This window comes from Lynx rufus, unplaced genomic scaffold (genome assembly GCF_022079265.1).
Source record: "Lynx rufus isolate CCGP_SWC_20201006 ecotype Redwood Valley unplaced genomic scaffold, mLynRuf1.p SCAF_24, whole genome shotgun sequence".
NCBI lineage: Eukaryota > Metazoa > Chordata > Mammalia > Carnivora > Felidae > Lynx > Lynx rufus.
In genome coordinates this window covers 8,240,548-8,262,153 of record NW_025814839.1, presented here as the reverse complement: position 1 = coordinate 8,262,153, position 21,606 = coordinate 8,240,548, and the positions used below count along the sequence as shown (strand labels likewise).

Genomic DNA, 21,606 nt, shown 5'->3' with positions numbered 1-21,606 from the left:
ATAAATAAACTTTTAAAAAGTCGTAAAAATAGCTTTTTCTTGATTACAAAAAATATTACAAATTCATTAACAAATATTTGGAAAACGCTGAATAAAAGACAGTTTTTGTTGACTATTTCCATCTCACTACCCACTGTTCATATTTTCTTCTTTCTTTATTTAAAAATTTTTTTTTTTAACGTTTATTCATTTCTGAGAGACAGAGACAGAGCACACGTGTGGGAGGGGCAGAGAGAGACAGACAGACACAGAATCCAAAGCAGGCTCCAGGCTCTGAGCTGTCAGCACAGAGCCCCACGCAGGGCTCTAACACATGAACTGCAAGATCATGACCTGAGCTGAAGTCAGACGCTTAACCGACTGAGGCCCCCCAGGCACTCCCCACTGTTAATATTTTCAGTAGACTTCTTTCCATTTTCAAAAAGACATCGATGGGTACTTTCACAAAGGGAATCACTTGCTCTAAATATATTCTCTGTAATCTGACTTTTCCATCATAGCACAGACATGTCTCCATGCCTTGAAATATTTTCTACGACACACTTAGAGGTCACTTACTGTTTCATCATTCTGCTGTCCTGCCATTTATGTTCCCAATCCACTATTGTTGGGCATTTAGGTTGTTTCCAACATGATGATGAAGCATCCTTGTATATTACTCTTAGGGCACATCACAGATGATTTTCTTAAAAATGCCTACAAGTGGAACTTTGATATCAAAGCATATGTAAACATTCTTTCCTTACAACAGTTGTCTAAAGGGTATAAAACCTTTTTTTTTTTCTTTAATGTTTAGTTTTGAGAGAGATAGAGAGTGCGAGTGGGGAGGGGTAGAGAGAGAGAGAGAGGGAGACACAGAATCCGAAGCGGGCTCCAGGCTCCAAGCTGTCAGCACAGAGCCAGACACAGGGCTCGAACCCATGAACTGCGAGATCATCACCTGAGCCGAAGTCAGACACTTAACCAACTGAGCCACCCAGGCGCCCCCTTTTTTAAAAATAGGCTTCATGCTCAGTATAGAGCCCAATTCAGGGTTTGAACTCACAACCCTGAGATCAAGACCTAAGCTGAGAGCCACACAGGCGCCCTGGGCGGGGGGGGGGGGGGGGGGGGGGAATCTTGTGGTTAAGGTCCAGAGGGTTTTCTAGACAAACACTGCCATTTGTTCCCATATGTCATTCATGTCACTGGCTTCTCTATACAAGATGGGTTTGAGCTTGGCTCTTGAGTTGGCTGTTACCATGCTCAGCTAAATCTATGTTGTTTTTTTGTGGAATGTTCTTCGTGGACCACACCTCTAGCTATTGTTGGAGTGCCCAAGAGTAGGGATGACTCCTTACATGTCCATCCCGACGCTGGGAAAGAGCTCCAAGTCTGAGCAATGTTACTAAGGGTTTGGAGAGCTTCCCTGCCTGCCGGGCTCTACCTAGCACCATGGTACAGCCATGTACCATGTACATCGGATATTCTTGGATCTAGCACATGGTGCTTAATAAATACTGAAGGATGCTAATACATACTGATGATGGGGAAACTTAGCTTTTGGTAGGGGGAGGTCTTCAGAGAGTGGGAATGTGTCAGGGGCAATGGGATGGATTTAAGAAGAAGTCACTTTCAAAGACCGCCCAGATTTGAAATGTTTTAGTTGGCACACCACGGGCTCCAAGTCTTGATTCTGATATTTTAACCACTGGTAACTGTTCATCCTGTTGACCCAGATTTTATGCGGAGGCGGGACAGCTTGGTGGAAAGTGACACGGACTTTGGAGTCAGGCTGACTTTTGGATCAGGTCCGAATCTGCCATTTACCAAACGTCCCTTTACCTTCTGAGCAGTATGAGGCATGTCACTATGTTGAGAAAATGGTAGAGAATGGTCAATGGTAGTGCGGGATATGTGTCGTTCTTTTTTGGGATAAAATTCAGTCCTTGGGTCCGTATTCAGAGTATGGTGGGGAACTCACACTGGACTTTTGCAAGCCTTTTGTTTAAAGCCATTGCCAGTCTTGCCTCCCCCACTCTGTGGCTCACCAGCAGCCTGCTTAAGCCACTGTGCCAGGGCTGGGAGAACCTCCAGAACAGGACTTCCCAACCTGGGCAACACTGGCTTCTAGGTCTTCTGAGAGCACCAATCAGGTCTATTTTGCCCACCATTGTATTCCAGCCCCCAGCATGGTGACTAGCACAGAGCAGGCATCCAGTAACTACTGAATGAATGAATGGATAAATGGATGAATGGATGGGTGGATGGATAAATGAATGAATTGGGGGGACACCTCAAGGAATTTGGGAACCCTCCAAAATTCCACATGGAATTGGCTGACTTCATACTCCTCTGTTTCTCCCTAGTTGAGAGGGAAACCAAGGCTTTGATCCAATTCTCCTAAGATCTATGACCATAAAAGGTCACCATTCTAGAAATGTAGCCAGAGCTAGACAGGACTTTAGAGACCACCTGGCCCAACTCCCTCACTTTCCAGACAGGGACACTGAGGCACAAAGATGGCTGCTGAGGGTTAAGATGAGGTGGCCTTCAATGCCAGCTGACTCTAAGAGTTTGAACAAGTTTTCACACCTGGTGGTCTCCCAGCTGAATCTGACCTGCAGTTGCTTTTTCTTTCTTTCTTTTCTTTTTTTTTTTTTTTTTTTTTTGACTACCGTGTCTTCCCCCACCCCCGCCGGGCACTGAAAAATCAGGCACTTTCTTACAGAAGTCTGTACTTACAGTTTTTCTGGAAAAAAAAAATGGAAAGGTCTGACAAGACTGAGTCTGTATTCCCACGTGGCAGCAAAAGCCTGGATGAATATCAGAAGCCCCTTTAGATGGGATACAGACTCTCGGGATACCCCGACCCCTCCCGGGCACACTTCGCCGGTCCCAGGCAAGCATTTAAATTTGCAAGGCCTGCTTTAGGGGACCACCTTGTCAGACATCCCAGGATGCATACACACACCCACCCACATACCCTATTTTAAATAAGTGAGATCATCTGTTCATGTTGCTCTGTAATCCGCTTCCCCCCCCCCCACTAAAAATAGACTGCCGAGCTCTTCCTGTGTCAACCAAGAAAGGTTTCATCACCCTTTTGAATGGCTGTATGATGTTCCATTGTTGGATGAGCCATGACTCACTTACTTGGTCAACCCCCACCCCCCGCCCCCCAGGACATGGCTGCCGTTTCTCATTGTCTGATAGCATGAACAAGGTATATTCTGGTTTGGACAATTTTGCAAAAAAAAAAAAAAAAGGGGGGGGGAGTTCCTAGGGGTGAAATTTTTGGGTCAAGGAATGTGCGTGTTATAACAGGTGACTCATCTGGGGAGACACTCTAAGGAGGGTCTGCCCATTTGGTGTCATTTCTCTGCTGCGTCGCTACCTCCCCACCCTCAGGGCTACCCGTCCCGGATGTCTGCTTAGCGTGCATACAGTCCACCTGCTGTCACTCATAGTGGACAGAAGCTCCCAGTTCTCTGCTCTCTCCTCACAGGCTTTACGTAATCAATAACGACTCACCGAAGCACTGATAACTGCCCGGTGATAGCCGTGGTATTCACTGGTACCCCTGATAACTAGTCCCTGAGACCAGGGTGCCAGCGGCCTCCAGAGGCTGCCGGATGGCCTCTTCCTCTCTCACGTCCTGCCTCAGAGCCAGCCTCCTGCCTTTTTGATCCCTTCACCCTCCCATCTCCTTGGCACCCACCGCCCTAAGTGGGCAGCATGAACTACAGGGATGGAGGCTGAAGTGAAGACACAGACCAGAGCAGGCGTCCCTCCAGGAGAATTCTGCACAGAGACCTTTGTCCCCATGACTCTTAGGCGCTGGGACTGACCGCGGGGACCATCTGAACTCCGCAGTCAAAATAAAGCTCCCTGAAACCAAAGGCGGAGAGTGGGGAAGTTGCCACCCCTATTCCCTCGTTCACGTACCCACGGTCCCCCGGCAGGTTGAAATGGGCCCCTATTCTGTGTAGGACATCGTGCTGGGCTCTGGGGATCCAAGAGACACGGTGTCTGTTAACGCACAGAGAATATTCTGGGAGGTGTAGCCGTGGAGCGAAGGGGGCTTTCCTTTCATTTCTTTATCCTTCTCTGCGGTTTGAATTTGTAACTTAACATGTGTGCAAACAGCAAGAGCAAAAAAAGATGTTTTTAAAAATGAAATATTGGGACCTCCTAGGAAGGAAGCCAAGAGTCTTCATCTCCGATATAGGAAGAAGGGGGTGAGCCTCCCGCGTGCTCTCCTGCGTCAGTGGAGCTGGCCTTTCACCGCTTCCCCCCTTCACGCCCACAACAGGGTGACAGGACCATGGCCCAGGGAGGCAGGACCCTGAGGGGCCATCTTCTCCCCTCTCCCCGCCTGCCCCCTCCATTCGGTGGGTGCAAAGGGGAAACAGGGACATTTTTTTAAAGGCAAAGTTTCATGTATCTCTTCAGCTGTGAGCTTTGGTTCTGAGTCAGCATTTGAGAAGGTGTTTTATGAGCCAAGTTTGAGGAAAAACATCTCAGGGAGTAGGACAGTGGGTCACAGGGGATGACAGACTTTGTTTTTTACAAATACAGCTGAGGGGCACCTGGGTGGCTCAGCTGGTTGAACGTTCAACTCTTCATTTTGGCTCAGGTCGTGATCTCACCGGTCGTGAGATCGAGCCCCAGGTCGGATTCTGCGCTGACAGCAGGGAGCCTGCTTGGGATTCTCTCTCTCTCTGCCCCTCCCCCATTCACACTCTCTCTCTCTCTCAAAATAAATAAACGTTTAAAAAAATAAAATAAAAATACAGCTGACTCTTGAATAACATGGGTTTGAACTGCACAGGCCCAGTTATATGCAGATTTTTGGGGATAAATTCAGTCTAGTACTGTCAATGTATTTTCTCTTCCTTACGATGTTCTTAATATATTTTCTTTCCTCTGGATTGCTTTATTCTAAGGATGTAGCAAATATGACACATATAACACACAAAATAGGTGCTAATTGACTGTTTATGTTATGAACAAGGCTTCCAGTCAACATATGAGTAGTTAAGTTTTAGGGGAGTCAAAAGTTATATGGGGATTTTCAACTACGTGGGGCGGGGGGTGGGGTGGGGTCAGCGCCCCTCACCCCTGCATTGTGCAAGGGTCAACTGTAGTTTTATTTTATTTTATTTTAATTTTTTAATTTTTACTTATTTTTTAAATTTTTTCTAACATTTATTTTTGAGAGACGGAGTGAGACAGAGCACGAATGGGGGAGGGTTGGGGGTGGGGGGACACAGAATCCAAAGCAGGCTCCAGGCTCTGAGCTGTCAGCACAGACTTGAACTCATGGACTGTGAGATCATGACCTGAGCCAAAGTCGGCTACCCAACCGACTGAGCCACCCAGCGCCCCTGTAGTTTTAAATTATATAATTACTACTCGTTCCTTGAGAGGAAACAAAAAAGAAAGAAAGAAAAATGACAAATGATACAGAAGTGTATAAAGTGCTCTTTCACTCTGTCCCCAAAGTCACTCTCCTGTGTAACTTTCAGTCTGGAGTACATCGCAACAATCGTAATAGCAGACCTTACTATGCGCTGAACTTCTAAGTGCCTCACATATGTTAATAACTTTTAGTCCTCACATTGACACGGTGAAATTCACTGTTTCTCCCCCTACTTCCATATAGGGCACCTAACCAGAGAGGTTAATAACTGGCCCAAGGTCACACAGCTTTTAAGTGTCTGAAACAGGATTCCCACTCAGGTGTTGGGCTCCAGAGTCTGTGCTCTTAATCATTATGCTATTTTGCATATCTGTGCACTGTTTTTTATATGGATATATAGAGATATATAGATATCTGTACATATGTATAGACACATACACGTATACATATTCATTAAAGGGAAAAAGATCTGAGATCATACTATTTGGCCATTTGCTCTTTTCAATTAAGAATCAGAACATGGGAATGCAAACTGGTGCAGCCGCTCTGGAAAACAGTACGGAGGTTTCTCAAAAAATTAAAAATAGAACTGCTCTATGACCCAGCAATTGCACTGCTAGGTATCTATCCAAGGGATACAGGTGTGCTGTTTCAAAGGGACACATGCACCCCCATGTTTAGAGCAGCACTTTCAACCATAGCCAAAGTATGGAAAGAGCCCAAACGTCCATTGATTGATGAGTGGATAAAAAATTTGTGGTATATATATACAATGGAGTATATAGCAATCAAAAAGAATGAAATCTTGCCATTTGCAACTACGTGGATGGAACTGGAGGGTATTATGCTAAGGGAAATTAGTCAGAGAAAGACAAATATCATATGACTTCACTCATAGGAGGACTTGAAGACACAGATGAACACAAGGGAAGGGAAGCAAAAATAACATAAAAACAGGGAGGGGGACAAAACAGAAGAGACTCTTAAATATGGAGAACAAACAGGGTTACTGGAGGGGTGGTGGTGGGGGGGATGGGCTTAATGGGCAAGGGGCATTAAGGAATCTACTCCATTGTTGCACTATATGCTAACTAACTTGGATGTAAATTTAAAAAACAGAAAACAAAAAAAAAAGAATCGTAACATACTTTGGCGCCCCTGGGTGGCTCAGTCAGTTAAATGTCTGACTCTAAGTTTTGGCTTGGGTCATGATCTCGCGGTTTTGTGAGTTTGAGCCCCATGTGCCTGGGATTCTCTTTCTCTCTCTCTCTCTCTCTCTCCCTCTGTCTCTGGCCCTTCCCTGCTCATACTGTCTCTGTCTCTCTCAAAAATAAACTTAAAACAAATTAAAAAAAAAAAAAGAATCGATCCACCTCCTTCTCATTTGCATGTAGCTTAATGTATTCATCCAGTCTCCTGCTGATGGACATATGGGTTGTTTCCAAACTGCTGCTCTTAGCGACAAGCTGGAGGGAACACCCTTGACCATATTTAGGTGACTACTTCTGTGCGCTAGGTCCCTAGGCTACCGTGTTCCCTTTAAGATCCCCAGAAGTGTAGGCACAGGCCCCCTCTCTGGGTGTAGGACGTGGTTACACGGCACCACTGGCCACGCAGAGGCGTCCTCCTGATGTCCATCTGTCACTACCGACACCAACCTGCAACCAGGACATAAACAGGTGTGGCAATTTGTCCATTTAAGTGCGCCGGGAGGCCCTTAGGAAGACACATTGTAGGCTTAATGATTTACAGGTAGGAAAATCGAAAATCCTTTGCTGGTCCTACCTAGTCTTGCAAGAAGATGCCATTCCTTCTGTGGATGGAGCAGATTAGTGCTGTAAAAACAGAAGTTCCTTACCTCTCCTGATGCCATTGTTATTTTCCCTTCGTCGCTTTCAGTGGACATATCTATGCAGCCTCACTCTGCACAGCTTTGGGGTGCAGGTCCCTGCTCATCATGGTCCCCGGATTGAGCCATATGTGTCTTGACCTCATGCTCTGCTCTGGCCCTTTCCCCACATAAATGATCCTTCCTTCTTCCAATTAGTATTATTTTTGAGAGAGCTCGAGCAGAGGAGGGGCAGAGGAAGAGGGAGAGAGAATCTCAGGCAGGCTTCATGCCCAGCACGGAGCCCAACATGGGGCTTGATCTCACGACCGTGAGATCATGACCTGAGCCAAAATCAAGAGTCAGACGCTTAACCGACAGAGCCACCCGGGCGCCCTCCTTCTTCCAATTATTGAGAAAATATGAATGCATATCTTAAAGGTCCAGTTCAAATCTTGCTTCCGCTCTGAAGCTTTCCCGGTGAGCACAGCCACTTCCTGACTTCTGATAGTGGTAGACAATGGTCTTCCACAGTTCTGGCCTCTGACATATCCTGTCTCCCAGAAAAAGACTGGAGGCAAATCGAGGACAGGTACTGGCCTCATCTAGTGCCCAGAACGATGCTTAGCAGAAAGTCAACATGCTCAGTAGCACGTAGATGTGGTTCCTCTCTCTCCCTCCGTCCTTCCTTTTTGTGCGTGCTGAAGGCAGCGTCATCCTCTTAAGCTAATGCTGCAAGGTTCCACTGATTTTTTGAAGATCGGTGTGAGTAGGAGCCAACAAAGCGAGCTTTTGTGAATTGAGCGTGTTTATCAACTGAGTTGGTGGACGACTGATTGATTCGGCATCCCCTGAACGCATAGGGTGGCAACACGGTAATACAGAAGTCCTGCTGTGCTCTGCCCTCATGGGATGAAAGGGGAAACGGCGTTCGTGGTGACAGAGGTCCTCTGCCTCCACCTGAGTAGGTCGGGGCAAAAAGCACGGAGGTCACTGATTTGGATGACCGTCTGCTAATGTAGACTGTCGGGTCCATGGGATTAGGACTCCCTTCGTTCGTGCAGACATATATATTGGGTAAGGGTCCAAGTAAGAGGCAGAGAGTACCCCCAGGCTGGTAACCAGAGAAGAAGTTAGTGAAGGTTCGGTGACAGAGTGTAGACAGGGTTTAGGAAACTGAGGAGGAGTAACGCAGTACTACAGGGCTGGCCACAGAGGAGAGCCGTCCTTCCCGGCCTGAAGGGCTGAGGTGAGGCACTAGGACTTGGAGTCCAGCCGGGGAGCCGAGCCCAGCGGGCGCTGTGGCCCGACAGGGTAGGAGCCAGGGGAATACATACCCAGGTCTTGTACCCCATTAGGGCCTTCTGTTGAGTAGACCCAGCGGGAAAACCTATGGGTGCAGTTCGTACAGGTCAATATGCCGGGTTCTTGCCAACGTAGAAAGTGATCTCTCGCCCACCTTGTCTCCTACGCCGCTGGATTTGCACTGAGTAAGGTGCTGTCGTCTGTGAACTTACAGCCCCTGCTAACTCTCCAGCCTCACCCCTCCCCGGCCCTGTCGCCCAGGCTGTGCTGAAACCTCATCAGGCACCTTGACCTCATCAGGGCATTTCGCTGCTGTGTTCTCTCCCTTGTCCTGCTTCTTCCCTTCTTCCCGGCCACCTCTCCGTCCCCTTCCTCTGCTCCCTCTTCCTCCTTCTTCTGACGTAATTCCCCTGCCAGAAAAATCCATCCTTTTGAAGTGCACAACTCAGTGGGTTTTATTTTAGTTTATACTTCCAGAGTTGTGCAACCAATCCCACCGTTGATCTTAGAACGTTTTCGTTTCCCCAACGCAAACCCTGTCCCCATTAGTAGTGATGTCCTAATTCCCTCCTCCTCCTCGCAGCCCTGGACACCCACTAACCTACTTCTGTCTCTAAAGACTTGTCCCTTGTGGACATGTCCTATACGTGGCATCATACAATCTGTGATCTTTTGTGCCCGGCTTCTTTCATTCAGCATAATGACCTCAAGGTTCATCCAGGTCTCGTGTGAGTCCTTTTTATGGCTGAAAAATACTCTGTTGTATGGAAATACCCCACCGTATTTATCGGTTGATGGACACATGGGTTGTTTCCACTTTTTGCCTATCAAGAATAATGCTGCGGTGAACACTGATGCCCAAGTTTTTGGATGAAAATGTTTTTTGATTCTCTGGGGTATGTGCTATTTGCGTGGCCCTTCCTGGAATGCCTCGTCTCATCCTGGCTAATTCCCTAGCATCCTTCAGTGCTCAGCAAGGGTCTCTGACTCCCCCTTTCGCTTCTGGGCTCCCCTAGCTCGTGTTTATCCAGATTATGCTTCACATGACACTGCCATTGATACCGATTTCTTCTCATCTCTTTCTGTTGGCTTCAGAGCCCCTGAAGGGCAAGAACTATGTCGCTGGATTTATAACACCTAGCATAGTTCTTGGTATGTTTGGCAATGAACAAAGGAATCAATGAGAATAGAGACTGTCCTACAAGTCTGCCTTGAATATGAGTCTATGAAATGAATAGATGAAGGAGCAAAAGAGGCAGCATGGTTCTGTATTCTCTCTCTTTTTTAAATGTTTATTTATTTTTTTGAGACAGAGAGAGAGATGGAGCATGAGCGGGGAAGAGGCAGAGAGAGAGAGGGAGACACAGAATCAGAAGCAGGCTCCAGCCTCTGAGCTCTCAGCACAGAACCTGATGCGGGGCTCGAACTCGTGAACCGTGAGATCATGACCTAAGCCAAAGTCAGATGCTTAACTGACTGAGCCACCCAGGAGCCCCTATATTCTCTTTTTTAATCACAGAAGATGCTTATGTCTGAAAACAGAAATGTGTGTGTGTGTGTGTGTGTGTGTGTGTGTGTTTTCAAATGTTTGTTGCGGGAATGCGGCTGGATGGATGGGGCTTTGGCTGGGGTGGGGGCGGGGATGGCCACTAAATCTAGCTTCTGGGGGAACCTTTCCTCCAAATCAAAGCTCTGTCTCTCGCAGCTCTCTCCCATCCCCCTCCACCTTCCAACATCCAGGGCTGGCTGTGCAGAGGCCCAAGGCACTGACGTCATCCCCAGCAGCTGTCTGCACGTGCCTACTGACCGAAATACAAATCTTTATTTCTGCAGGTTGGTGAAAACCCTGTGTCCTTGGAGAAAGCTGGTTCCCATTTTCCTGAGGGGGAGCCCAGAGCTTGAAAGGCCGCAGTTGGCGCTTCGAGAAGGAAGTGGAGAGGCGTCTGGAGCCATAGTAGCAACGGCGGAAAGGGACTGGGGAAGCCCTTTGCATATCCAGCTGCAGAAACAGACACCCCAATGCTATTTACATACAGCTCTATATATAAAAAAAGAAAATATGAATATTACTACTCAGTGCATGTCTTGTCGAGGACACGGTCCCCTCCCTTTTCTGCACCTTCCCGTGTGAACTTTGATGCTTCCGTGTCTGGGGCACCAGAAGTGAGGTGCGTACTGTGTACCTGGAAAATCTGCAAAGACTGGTGGGAATCAGCCCCAGAGTCGACCAACCACCTGGGGAGGGATGCTGGCGGAGCGAGGGGGAAATTGCAAAAGGCAAAATAGAAAGAAAAGAGGAAAGTAAGGAGGATGGGGGGGGGGGGCAGCTCTGTTAGAGGCAGTCTGGGATTCCTCCGTTTGTAAGTCTTGACAAGTCCCCGCCTCTCTGTACCTACCCAGGTAGATAGCCTGTCCCGCTAGCACATCAAGACAGATGGGATTTATTTCCCTACCAATCTGGTGTCTGGTCCTTCACTTAGATTTTGCTGGTGCTAAGTGTGTTCTTACTGGCACTGCTATGGGGTTCTGCGGCCAGACTGCAAGGCCAGGGGACAAGAGAGATGTCTATTTTGCTGTTTCAGATTCATTTTTTTTTAAAGGGACAAGTCGCAAAAGTGCCACTTGAGAGTCTCTTCTCTTTCTCTGTGGGGATGAAAACCCAGAGGTGTTTTGGAGCAAACCTTGGGGCCTGGGAGGGAGGAAGGGAAGGGATGCTATTGAGTGGCTCCCTGGTGGAGGCCTTTCTACTGAGGTGGAAAGCTGACCTCATATGTGACTTGTCTGCTCTGTCCTCTACCCCCGCAGAAGTGTCCTGGGAGTTCAGCCCACAGCCTCCCCCACTCCCCAAGGGGATTTCAGGGCTTAGGTTTTATGGATTAAAGAGCCAAGAAATGGCTACGTTCTGGTCAAGGGTGATTTATAAGCAAGAGGCACTGGGGGAGGGAGCGGGTCGTTTAACCGAAATGCACCAGCATCTCAGTGACTGACAGAGGATCTGATTTTGTTTTCCAGGATAAGCTCCTATTTTCAGAAGTTTCTAGAAGGGCTAAAAAAAGATGTGTGCTGGACTGAGACTTGGCTGCAAAGACTCTTCAGGGAGCAATGATTATTTTTTTGCTTTCATTAAAAAAAAAAAACAAAAACCAAACCCAGGTATTATTCCTCTGTGCTGTGTCTCCCACACTGCCATGTGCAAAGCTGAGATGGTGGGGCACCAGGATGCAGGTCACAACCCAGTCCCTATGGACAGGGGGTCCGCTGGGCTGGTTAGCAGACACCCTTGCAGTTCTAAGAGGCCAGCAGGGGGATCAGCCGTTGTTAAGGTTGACATGGGGCTGAATTATTCCCCACAGGCTTTGTTGAAAATTACCAGGTCCTTTAGAATGTAGGACCTTTTAGTGCTGTTGCAAGCTGGGAGCTGTCTTTCTTTCTTTCTTTTATCCATGCCTTATGTTTTCCTAAATGGCCCTTTAAAGAAAAATGTAACCCAAAGCTGCTGCAGGTGAGGGCGGTCCCCCCACCCCCACCCCCAGACAGCTTGTTGAGAAGGAAAGCTTGTTGATAGAGAACTTGCTTCCTTTCCTCGAGGGAGCCCTCCCCACAGTTATGTTTCCAGGGGATGGGTGTGCAGGCAGCGTCTGCCCAGAGCAGCACGCGACATCCCCACCAAGCCGCGAACTTAGAGAAGGCAAATTAATGAGAATGATACGAAATACAGTTTCTGCTTCTGTATCATCACTTTCCAAGCCGGACACTAGAGTCTTTCCAGCTCACCCCATTTTCTGGGGAGGGGGTTTCCATTCCTATAATGATATGTGGTCACGGCTCTCTGCTGCTGTAAGCCTGTACCTTCCACATGGCAATGGGGCCATGCTGCCCATCTAGACACAGGGGAAAGGGGGAAGGTCAGAGAATCCCTTTTTCAACCCTGACTTGCCTACTAGCTCATGACATTTCCACTGGAGGATCTAAACTCCAAATGCCGGGGTTGGTATCTGGGGCAATTTTGATTTCAATGAAGCCGCACTGCTGAGAGACCTGGGCACCCATGACCCTCCTGATGGAGCTTTACAGCCAAGTCCCTTGTACATAGTCTCTTGTATTAATAGAAACTGTGTATTTACCTAATCCCGGCTTTTTTCTTGCACATCATTAATTTGAGTGCACTTCTCGACTGCCCCGATTTTTGACAAGGGGTTGTTTTTAATGCTTGTTTTTATATGAGATTTGACTTCTTGATGGACATTTGTATTAGGAAATTGAAGCATGATATATATGTCTATATTGTCTCCACCGTCTCTGAGGCTGCATTACTTGGATTGCATGAGATAGTGGGGTGGTGTATTTTTTTTTTTAAATATTTCCACAGTGTGCAAAGTGCTGGCACCATCCCTCCCTCTCTCCCCCGCTTTTCTCCGGCTGCCAAGGAGTCATTGATTTTGATTAGCTTCACTGCAGAGCGTCTGTGAAGAGAGGGAGAGGGAGGGAGGCTTTGAAATAAATTTTAAAAAAGACCTCATATCGGGTTTCAGCAGACAGCAGAGTGTGTGTGTGTGTGTGTGTGTGTGTGTGTGTGCGCGCATGTGTGTCAGTGCAAAGCAGAGGGAGGCCTCTGAGATCATCGTTTAGGTAGGTTGCTGCATAATGAGGTGAGGAGCAAACAGAAGGGCCTCCTTCCTGATGGTGCTCGTTTGCTCTCAGAGGGTGGGGGGTCCAGGAGCCACAGGGATTGGAGCCTCCTGGGGCTTCAACATTCCCACTCCAAATTAGATCCATTCCCTCCTGGAAGCTTCTCTCCCCTACCCCAGCCCCCATTAGCAAATAAGATCTCTTATCCCCATTTCAAATTTAGGGTTCCACTTCACTTTCCTTCTGGCACAGACATACCTGAGTAGCAGGTTTCTGGGGGGGGGGGGGAAGCCCATTTGCCTCTCTAGCTGCTGTCCATGGTCCTAGGCCACGAGCATCTCCTGGAACCCAGTCTCCCCCTTCCCGCCACCTTTCATTGGGATACTGGAGACTTCTTTTCCACTTCTTCCAGTGTCTCATTTAAGAAATTCTTTCCTCTTTTAATAAGAAGATGGTGATTTAAACAATACTGTCACAGAACGATGGAGCTGTGACTTTGGTTTCATAATTTATGTAGCTGATCTCATGTACTATTATCACGGTTTCTGACAGTGATAAAATATCACTTCCCCTAGCTGGGAAATTGGAGGAGTCTTCTTCTGATCCCACACAGGTATCTTTTGGGGACACTGGTTTGCCACTGTGGGCGTTTTGAGTGTCCGCCTGGTATCAGAAGCTGCAGTGACCAGAACACAGGTTTTGCTCTTCTGTGTTGATTCCATTTCTTTTTCTGGATCTTCCCTTAAGTCAGCCTGGGCCAACTGCAGAGTCAGAAGCTGCCTGGGAGGTGCGGGGGGTGGGGGGGACAGGCTAGACACCCTGGCCTAGTCCCATAGGAGCTGATGGAGGATATGGATGTCAAAGGCACCATTTTAAAGCTCAAACCAAAAGGTTCTTTTTAAAACACTAATACCTACTTATCGAGCACCTGCAGCGTGCCCAGTTGTAGAATCCGGTCTGGGAAGAAACTCAGGTACGCAGCGTGGAGGGACAGCTCAGCTTGGCACCAGACAATGTTAACTGTCCCTTTCCAGTCTGGTTCACAGTCAGGTCTGTCAGGTCATACCCGTGATCCCAAGCCTTGCTGGCAGATTGTTCTATAGTATTTATATTTACTGAGCATCATACTATCATGAAGGCAATTAAAAAGCCTGTGATCTTAACTCACTCCCAGCACGCAAAGACTGGTTCTTGCTGCTTCACAGAGTAATGAAAGCCACCGTCTACGGTGTGCTCACCACCCCTGAGCACTGTGCTGAGTGTTTTACGTGTTTCCCCTCAGTTATTCCTCACACCCACTCTGGAAGACAGTAGTTATGATTCCCATTTTACAGTTGAGGAAGCTGAGACTCAGGGAAGTTTCGCAACTTAGCCTAAGGCCACACACAGAGAGTGAGGTGGCTGAGCCAAGATTTGGACTCAGGTGTGTGTGACCCCCCCCCCCCCCCCCAAGCCCATGAGCTAACTGCCCTGCCACACTGGATTCCCTCCTGAGCTGGCCTTACTGCTTCAAGGACAAGCACAGCCTGGGGTCCAGCAAGGAGCAAGGGAGCCTGACTTAGGTCCACTGTAAGGAGTGTTGCATTTGGGAGATGCTCCGGGACAGGCTGGATGGTTTAGGTGGGGGTTTTATGTATTTGTTCCCTGCCTTTTGTGTCCTTAATATCTATAGGTCCCTGGGAGAAGCATCTAATTGGCAAACAGGGCCTGTTCAGCTGACTTCCTAGGACATGGGAAGCTTTTCTTACCTCCCCTACCTGAACCCTTAAGTTCCTCCCCCCAAGTTCTTTGCACTGTAAGTGCCCAGGAGCCTGTGTGTGTATGTGGCAGGGATGGTCATGGGGGTGTCTGGAACCTCAGTGAGGCCTCTGGCTCAGCCAGAGAGGCAATAAGTTTGGGAGCATTCCGTTCTGGGCTCTAACCTTGCTGGTTTGTTGTGCTCTTTTGTAAGAGGAATTTCATACCTTGGAGACGCTTTGTACATATTTGTAATGACTTTATTAAAAAACTGTTTGTGCACTTCCAGCCAAAGTCCTTTGCGTTTTCATTTCCTTTTGAAAGGTTGGTCCCCAAAGATTATGGGAGGATCTGGCTGTGCACCCCAACCTTCCTTGGGGCAGAAGGCCACACATCTCCCTTCTCTGCTGTATTTCTGAGAACTCCCCAAGGGGAGGATTGGCCCAAACAGTACCCTTGGGTTGGGTGAGAGGTTGAGGGAACTTGCCTGATGGTTCAAGATCAATGGCACCATGCAGACAAGCTGATGGATGTGCAGACTGAGGTCTCCTACTATGGGCACATGGGCCTCTCTGGGTTACTTTGACCTATATTTACCTGGTCTAAGATGCTCTGAGCGATCAGGTTGTGGTTTCTTCCTAAGAATGGTGGGTTGAGGACAGGTTGCCTTTCTAGATAACAGGCGCCTTCATTTTCCCTGGGGGACCCACCCCTTCCCCACTCTCAGGCCATGCGACTCAGAGGAGTTGACCCTATCCTCCCACCCACCTGTGTCCCCACAGTTAGGGCTCTACACCTGATGCACGCCTGGCCAGCAGTGTTCCAGGTCCCAAAGGCTAAAAGGGATTGGTGTGGGGACAAATTAACAAGTCAACCTCAGGACTCCTGCTAGAGCTTTGGGGAATCAGAAGCTCTTTGCTGGGGTTGTTAAGCTGGTAGAACATAGGCATATACGTATACATATGCACATACATACATACATAGCTTCTGGAGGCCATCTTACTGCTACATGGGATCTGTCTGGAAATCAAACTGTCTCAGAGGAAAACAGAATGGAGGGATGGAAAGACAGGGTTCTAATATCACTGGAGCCATTGAATCCAGTGATACCCAAGGCGCATATGGCTACATGAGCCAAAGAAAGCCTTTCTCTTATTTAAGCCATATTTGAGCTGGTTTTCAAATGATGGCAACCAAAAAGGTCTGCCTGATGATGTTTTTGTGACTGGTTTCATAATGTTGTCCTGAGAGGCATGAATTGTCACCTAATGCTATTAATTTACAGGGTGCCTGGGCAGTTCAGTCGGCTAAGCTATTAATTTGCATTTTAAATATCCATCATAAGCTGGCATCCAGGCAAACTCTTCTTGAATCATCAGCTCATGCGTTCTGGGTCTATCCTCTGGTTAACCACTGTGGTGGGCCCTGTAGGTGCCCTGTTCAGATCCCTCCTGACCCGATCTCCCCGTTCTGTGTCCTGTCCTGCAATTTTGTGTGTTCTGTGACACCTGACACCTTCAGGGGCTTGGGGCCTCCTCAATGGAGAGCTTAAGTAGCTGAGAAGCACCCCCCACCCCCACCCCCGCCAACAACCCATAGCCAAGAATTGACAGTGTGCCAGAAAAAACCTCAGGGTGGGACAATCTCTGAAATGTAGCTGAATTCTCCAGAACTCTGTGGGACCACCCTGAGCTGGGACTTCTCTGACAGCCACCCTCTTGTTTGGTTTCTTCCCCCTCCCTTACTGGTTTCTCCTGAGAGTGCGTCCTTAATAAATCACGTGCAACTCAACGCATCTGCTTTGGACAGATCCAGACGACACCCACTGCATGAATTGCTTCTCCCCATTTCTCCTCAAAACAGTCCACCTGGGTTCAAGAGGCAACTGGAGACTCAAGACCACGAACCTGAGTTTCATCGACAGATGATATTTATTGGCGGAAGGGAACTTAAGGGGACATTAAAAACACCGAAGGTGGCTCTGTTCAGCCCAGAGCAAAATTACTAAGAGATTCTGGGACTCGCTTTACATTTCTTCTTTCCAACCCCAAGTCTTAGCTGCCCGGTGTCTCCAAGCATGTCTCCCATTCTCCCGTTATGAAGGGAATGAGCCTCTCACATCCAGGTCCAAAGCTCGCCTTCCTATTCTCACATTCATTATGCTCAAGATCTTTTACATTAAGACGGCCATTTCCAAGAGTGTCAGAAACCTCAGTCAGTGGGTCACAAAATATTAAAAGCAGGATACCCCAACCTGCTACTCGATTAATCCTGCTTCTAACCAATGAGTGCAGAGCCAGGATGGGCCATGGAGAATGGAGCCGTTCTTTCCCAACAACGACTTTTGGCTGCTTTTACCCCATAGTGGGGAAAACAGGCAGCCTGATGTTTGGACAACTCCTCATTGGCTGCTGTTTCTCCTTAGGGTAGAAGTTAGATCCTCCCATCCAAAAGAAAACCTCCAGGGCGCCTGGGTGGCTCAGTCAGTTAAGCGTCCGACTTCGGCTCCGGCTCAGGTCATGATCTCGCCGTTTGTGAGTCCGAGCCCCATGTCGGGCTCTGTGCGGACAGCTCAGAGCCTGGAGCCTGCTTCGGATTCAATGTCTCCCTCTCCCTCTCCCTCTCCCTCTCCCTCTCCCTCTCCCTCTCTCTCTCTGCCCCGCCCCCGCTTGCTCTCTGTCTCTCAAAAATGAATAAACGTTAAGAAAGAAAATTAAAAAAAGAAAACCTCCAGAACAGAACTTTTCCCCAGAGGGTAGGGAATGAAGAAGTAAAATCCTAAACGAAATCATCCCACCTGTCCCTGGTATCCCCAAGTGACACTGTTTATAATGTCAGAAGCATGGCTCATTATTTGGAGAATAATATTTAGAGACGTGGGGGGCTTTCTTTTCTTTTTTTTCTTTTTTTTTGGTGGCATGAGTATAACGGACAAAACCATTGGCCCCTCCACCCGTGTTCTACATTGTTAGTTTCCCCGGCTGCGGCAGAAAGTGCACGAGGTTTCTTTATCCTGGAGACGGCTACTGGGGGGCGAAGTGACTTCCCAAAGTCACGCAGAGTTTGGAATCAGAATTCTGCTCTGCCTGCTCTGTCACAAGCTGGCCTGTTAATAAATCTCCAGCTCCAATCTCTTGTGTCTCTTTGATGGCATCTGCAGGCAGGGTGATCTTTCTGATAAAAACCGGCCGTTCCCTCTGGCTCTTGCTGAAGGTAGGGGGAGCAGAGCAGCCGCATCCCCCCGGCCCTACTTCCCTCCGCTTCCCCTTCGGACTTGATTAGCCAGGCAAGTGGGAGTGTAACGCCTCCGCCATCGCCATAGTAACAGAGCTTGAAAGATGCCACGCTGCCCTGGAAGGGACGTCTTGCTGGGTCCCGGGGAAGAGCCAGGGATGCCAGGCACAGGAAAAGGTCCTGGCTTGATAGCACGCGGGGGCAAATGTCCTGCAACTATCAGGGATGGGGTGGGCTTGTTATTACTGGCCGAGAGCGAGGTGGCAGCAAAGTCTCCCACCATTTCTGCTTGGGGCTTTGTCGCTCATCTGCTCACGAGCCACAAGATTGATTTCTCTGTAACGCCACTGGCACCAGCCCATTGTGCTGAGGTTGACGGCGAGTGAACAGAATGGGGAGAGGGGTAGGGCAGGCGAGATTCCAGTAGCTTCTAAGTGATCACCTGTGCTACCTCCTTCCAGATTCAAAGCAGGGAGGGTCTCGCAGGTGGCGAAACTGTTCTCTTACAGAGACTAGTGGCTCTGGTATAGACGTTCCAGAAGCGCCGAGGGCTGCAGCGCTCCACGCCACCACCCTGGCTTGTGGACAAATCCGTAACATGGATCATTCATTTTGTTCTCAAGGCTACCGGGGGAGAAGACAATGGCCACGGGCGCTGTTGACAAGCGGAGACTTAAGTGAGGGGCAGGACAAGAACAGGAGGAGGAGGAGAGACATGAAGACAGGTGTGGAGACCCCGTGATACCTGCATGGGGACCAAAGCTGGCCATTCTTGATACCCAAATGTGACTGAGCATTCCAGCCGGAGCCCGGCAAATGAGCAATTTTAAAGACCAACTCTTTCCATGAACTTGGCCACAGCTAGATTTCCAGGGCCACTGCTCATCGTTGGCATCCTCAGCGGGGCCCAGATCACTGTGCTATGCACCTGGGTCACTGATGGGAATCAAAATCACCTCTGGTGCTTAAAAAACCAACCAACCAACCAACCAACCAACCAACCAACCAACAAACACACACCAAGCCTGCTGGGCCCCACGCCTGCCATGTCTGAGCGGGTGAGCATATGGTGGTTGAGAGTGTGGGCTCTGAAGCCAGACAGGCCTGTTTGGAAACTCCGTCCACCATTGCTAGCTGGGTGACCCTGGGAAAGCTACCACGTGGAGCTCTGTGCCTCAGTTTCCCCGTCTGTAAAACAGAGGAAACGACAGTACCTCCACCCCAGGGCTGTTGTGACGATTCCCAGAGGTCGTCCAAGCAGATGCTCAGCTCGCACGAAGTGCTTGGGACACTAAGCTATTGCAGGTATAAGGGGCCCAGCGTTCGCATTTGGGAAACGCTCCACAGTGACGCCCATCTGCAGACCTGAGCCGTGCTGGGGGGAAGCAGTGATCTCCAGGCCCCTTCCAGCTTGCAGCATCGGGTGTTAGGCCACCGTGAGTTAAAATCACAACAGGCAGGACCTGTCTATCCCCGGTTCCTTCACTTGGAGGGGGCAGGAGACCCTCCCGGGAGGAGGCCAAGTCTGAGCGAGGAGGGTTGAAGGAAAGAACGCCCGCGCTAAGCCGCAGAACAGAAGAGGAAGGTGGAGGTCGGGAGGATAGGGGCCTGGCTCTGGGGGAAGAGGGGGAGAAAGGCAGGAGGCAGGATAGTCAGTGCTTAGGCCTGTTTTCCAGGAAGTCCCCAGAGCCGGACCCGATCACGCTGGCCATCCGTCAGCTCCCAGGGTGCCTCAGTCTTCCGCCCTAATACACTTGGAAGTGTGCTGCAGTGGCCCCGTCCTTCCAGCAGCGCAGGGTATCCACGGCAACCGAGCGGCAGAGCGGGCAGGTGCGCTCCCGGTCCAGCCAGAGGCAGAGGCACTCCTCACAGAACACGTGCTGCGGGGACAGCAATCAGTACAACTGGGGACACTTCACTGAGCGTCCACGGTGTGCCCGCCTCGGTCCTAGGAGCTGGAGACACAGCAGTGAACAAGACAGACAACTCCTGCCCCCATGGAGCTTGCACTCTAGTCAGGGAGACAACTGGCCAAAGGAAACCCCAAAATGTAGCGGACGGCAGCGGTAAGGGCTGAGATGAAAAGGCCAGGGGGAGGAGATAGAGAACGCGCGGGAGGGCTGCTGCGTTCAGCGTGGCGGGCCCAAGACAACTTCACTGAATACCCACGCTTGGGTAAAACCTGAAGGAAGGTGAAGACTGAGCCCCGAGGATCTCTAGGAAAAGAGTGCTATTGGCAGAGAAAATGGCACGTGCAAAGATCCTGAGGCAGGAGTGCCTGCTGTGCTGCTGAGCCTGGGAGTGGAGGGTGGGAGGGAGAGATGAGGTCAGAGAGGCTATGGGGGAGGTATGCAAAATGCACAGGGCTCTGTGGGCATCATGAGGCCTTTTGCTTTCATTCAGAGAGAAATAGGGAGCCATGGTAGGGCTTTGAGCAGAAGAGTGACCCGAGCAGGATTTATCTTTTTTTTTTTTTTTTGTAAGATTTTATTTTTAAGTAACCTCTACCCAACGTGGGGTTCAAACCCACAACCCTGAGATCAAGAGTCGCACGCTCCACTGACTGAGCCTGTCAGATGCCCCCAGGATTTGCATTTTTAGAAGATCCCTTTAGGCACTGGGTTGAGAACAGAGTTCAGGGGTTAGTAGAAAGGCAGGGAGACTGGAAATATCAATGAGTTCCATCACTTTCTGGCCATATAACTTGGACAAATGACTTAACCTCCCTCTGCCTCAGTTTCCTCATCTGTAAAATGGGCCTAATAGTAGTCCACTCAGAGGAAGACTGATTAACATTAAAAATGCTCAGACATAACAATTGTAGGCAGTCTACATATCTCAATTGGAGCTTGGATGAGGGGTAAATCATGGCTATGCAGGAGAGTCTGAAGACAACTGGAGAAATCTGAATATATGCTATATATTAGATAATATTTTACATCAATTTTAAATCTCCTGGGTGTGATGGTGGAATTACTGTTATGAGAAAGAATGTTCTTGTTTTTCAAAGATGAACACTGAAATATTTGGGGAGGAAGAATCAAAATGTCACCAAATTATTCTCGACTGGTTAAGGGGAAAAAAATTTACATCAAGGCAAATGTGGTAAAATGTTAATGATTGGTGAATCTAGAGGAAGGCTAAAAAGGCGGCTGTCCATTATATCCTTCAGCTCCATAGTTTGAAATGTTTCAAAATAAAATTGATAATTTAAAATGATAATATGAAAATCCAGATACAGTGCTTCTTAAAAAGTTAAAACATTTAGGGGCGCCTGGGTGGCTCAGTCGGTTGAGCGTCCGACTTCGGCTCAGGTCACGATCTCGCGGTCCGTGAGTTCGAGCCCCGCGTCGGGCTCTGGGCTGATGGCTCAGAGCCTGGAGCCTGCTTCTGATTCTGTGTCTCCCTCTCTCTCTGCCCCTCCCCCGTTCATGCTCTGTCTCTCTCTGTCTCAAAAATAAATAAATGT

The 21,606-nt window shown here is 48.8% G+C and overlaps 1 protein-coding gene across 1 annotated transcript in view; it reads right to left on the bottom strand.

Annotated features, from left to right (window-relative positions):
* Positions 1–17,574: 17,574 nt before the first annotated feature.
* The window catches only part of RNFT2 (ring finger protein, transmembrane 2), a 68,871-nt gene continuing 64,839 nt past the window's right edge, over positions 17,575–21,606 (bottom strand). Inside the window, exon 10 of the mRNA XM_047088281.1 lies at positions 17,575–20,017. Coding sequence (XP_046944237.1) covers positions 19,883–20,017 — 135 coding nt within the window. The 3' untranslated portion in view covers positions 17,575–19,882. The remainder of the gene's footprint in view (positions 20,018–21,606) is intronic.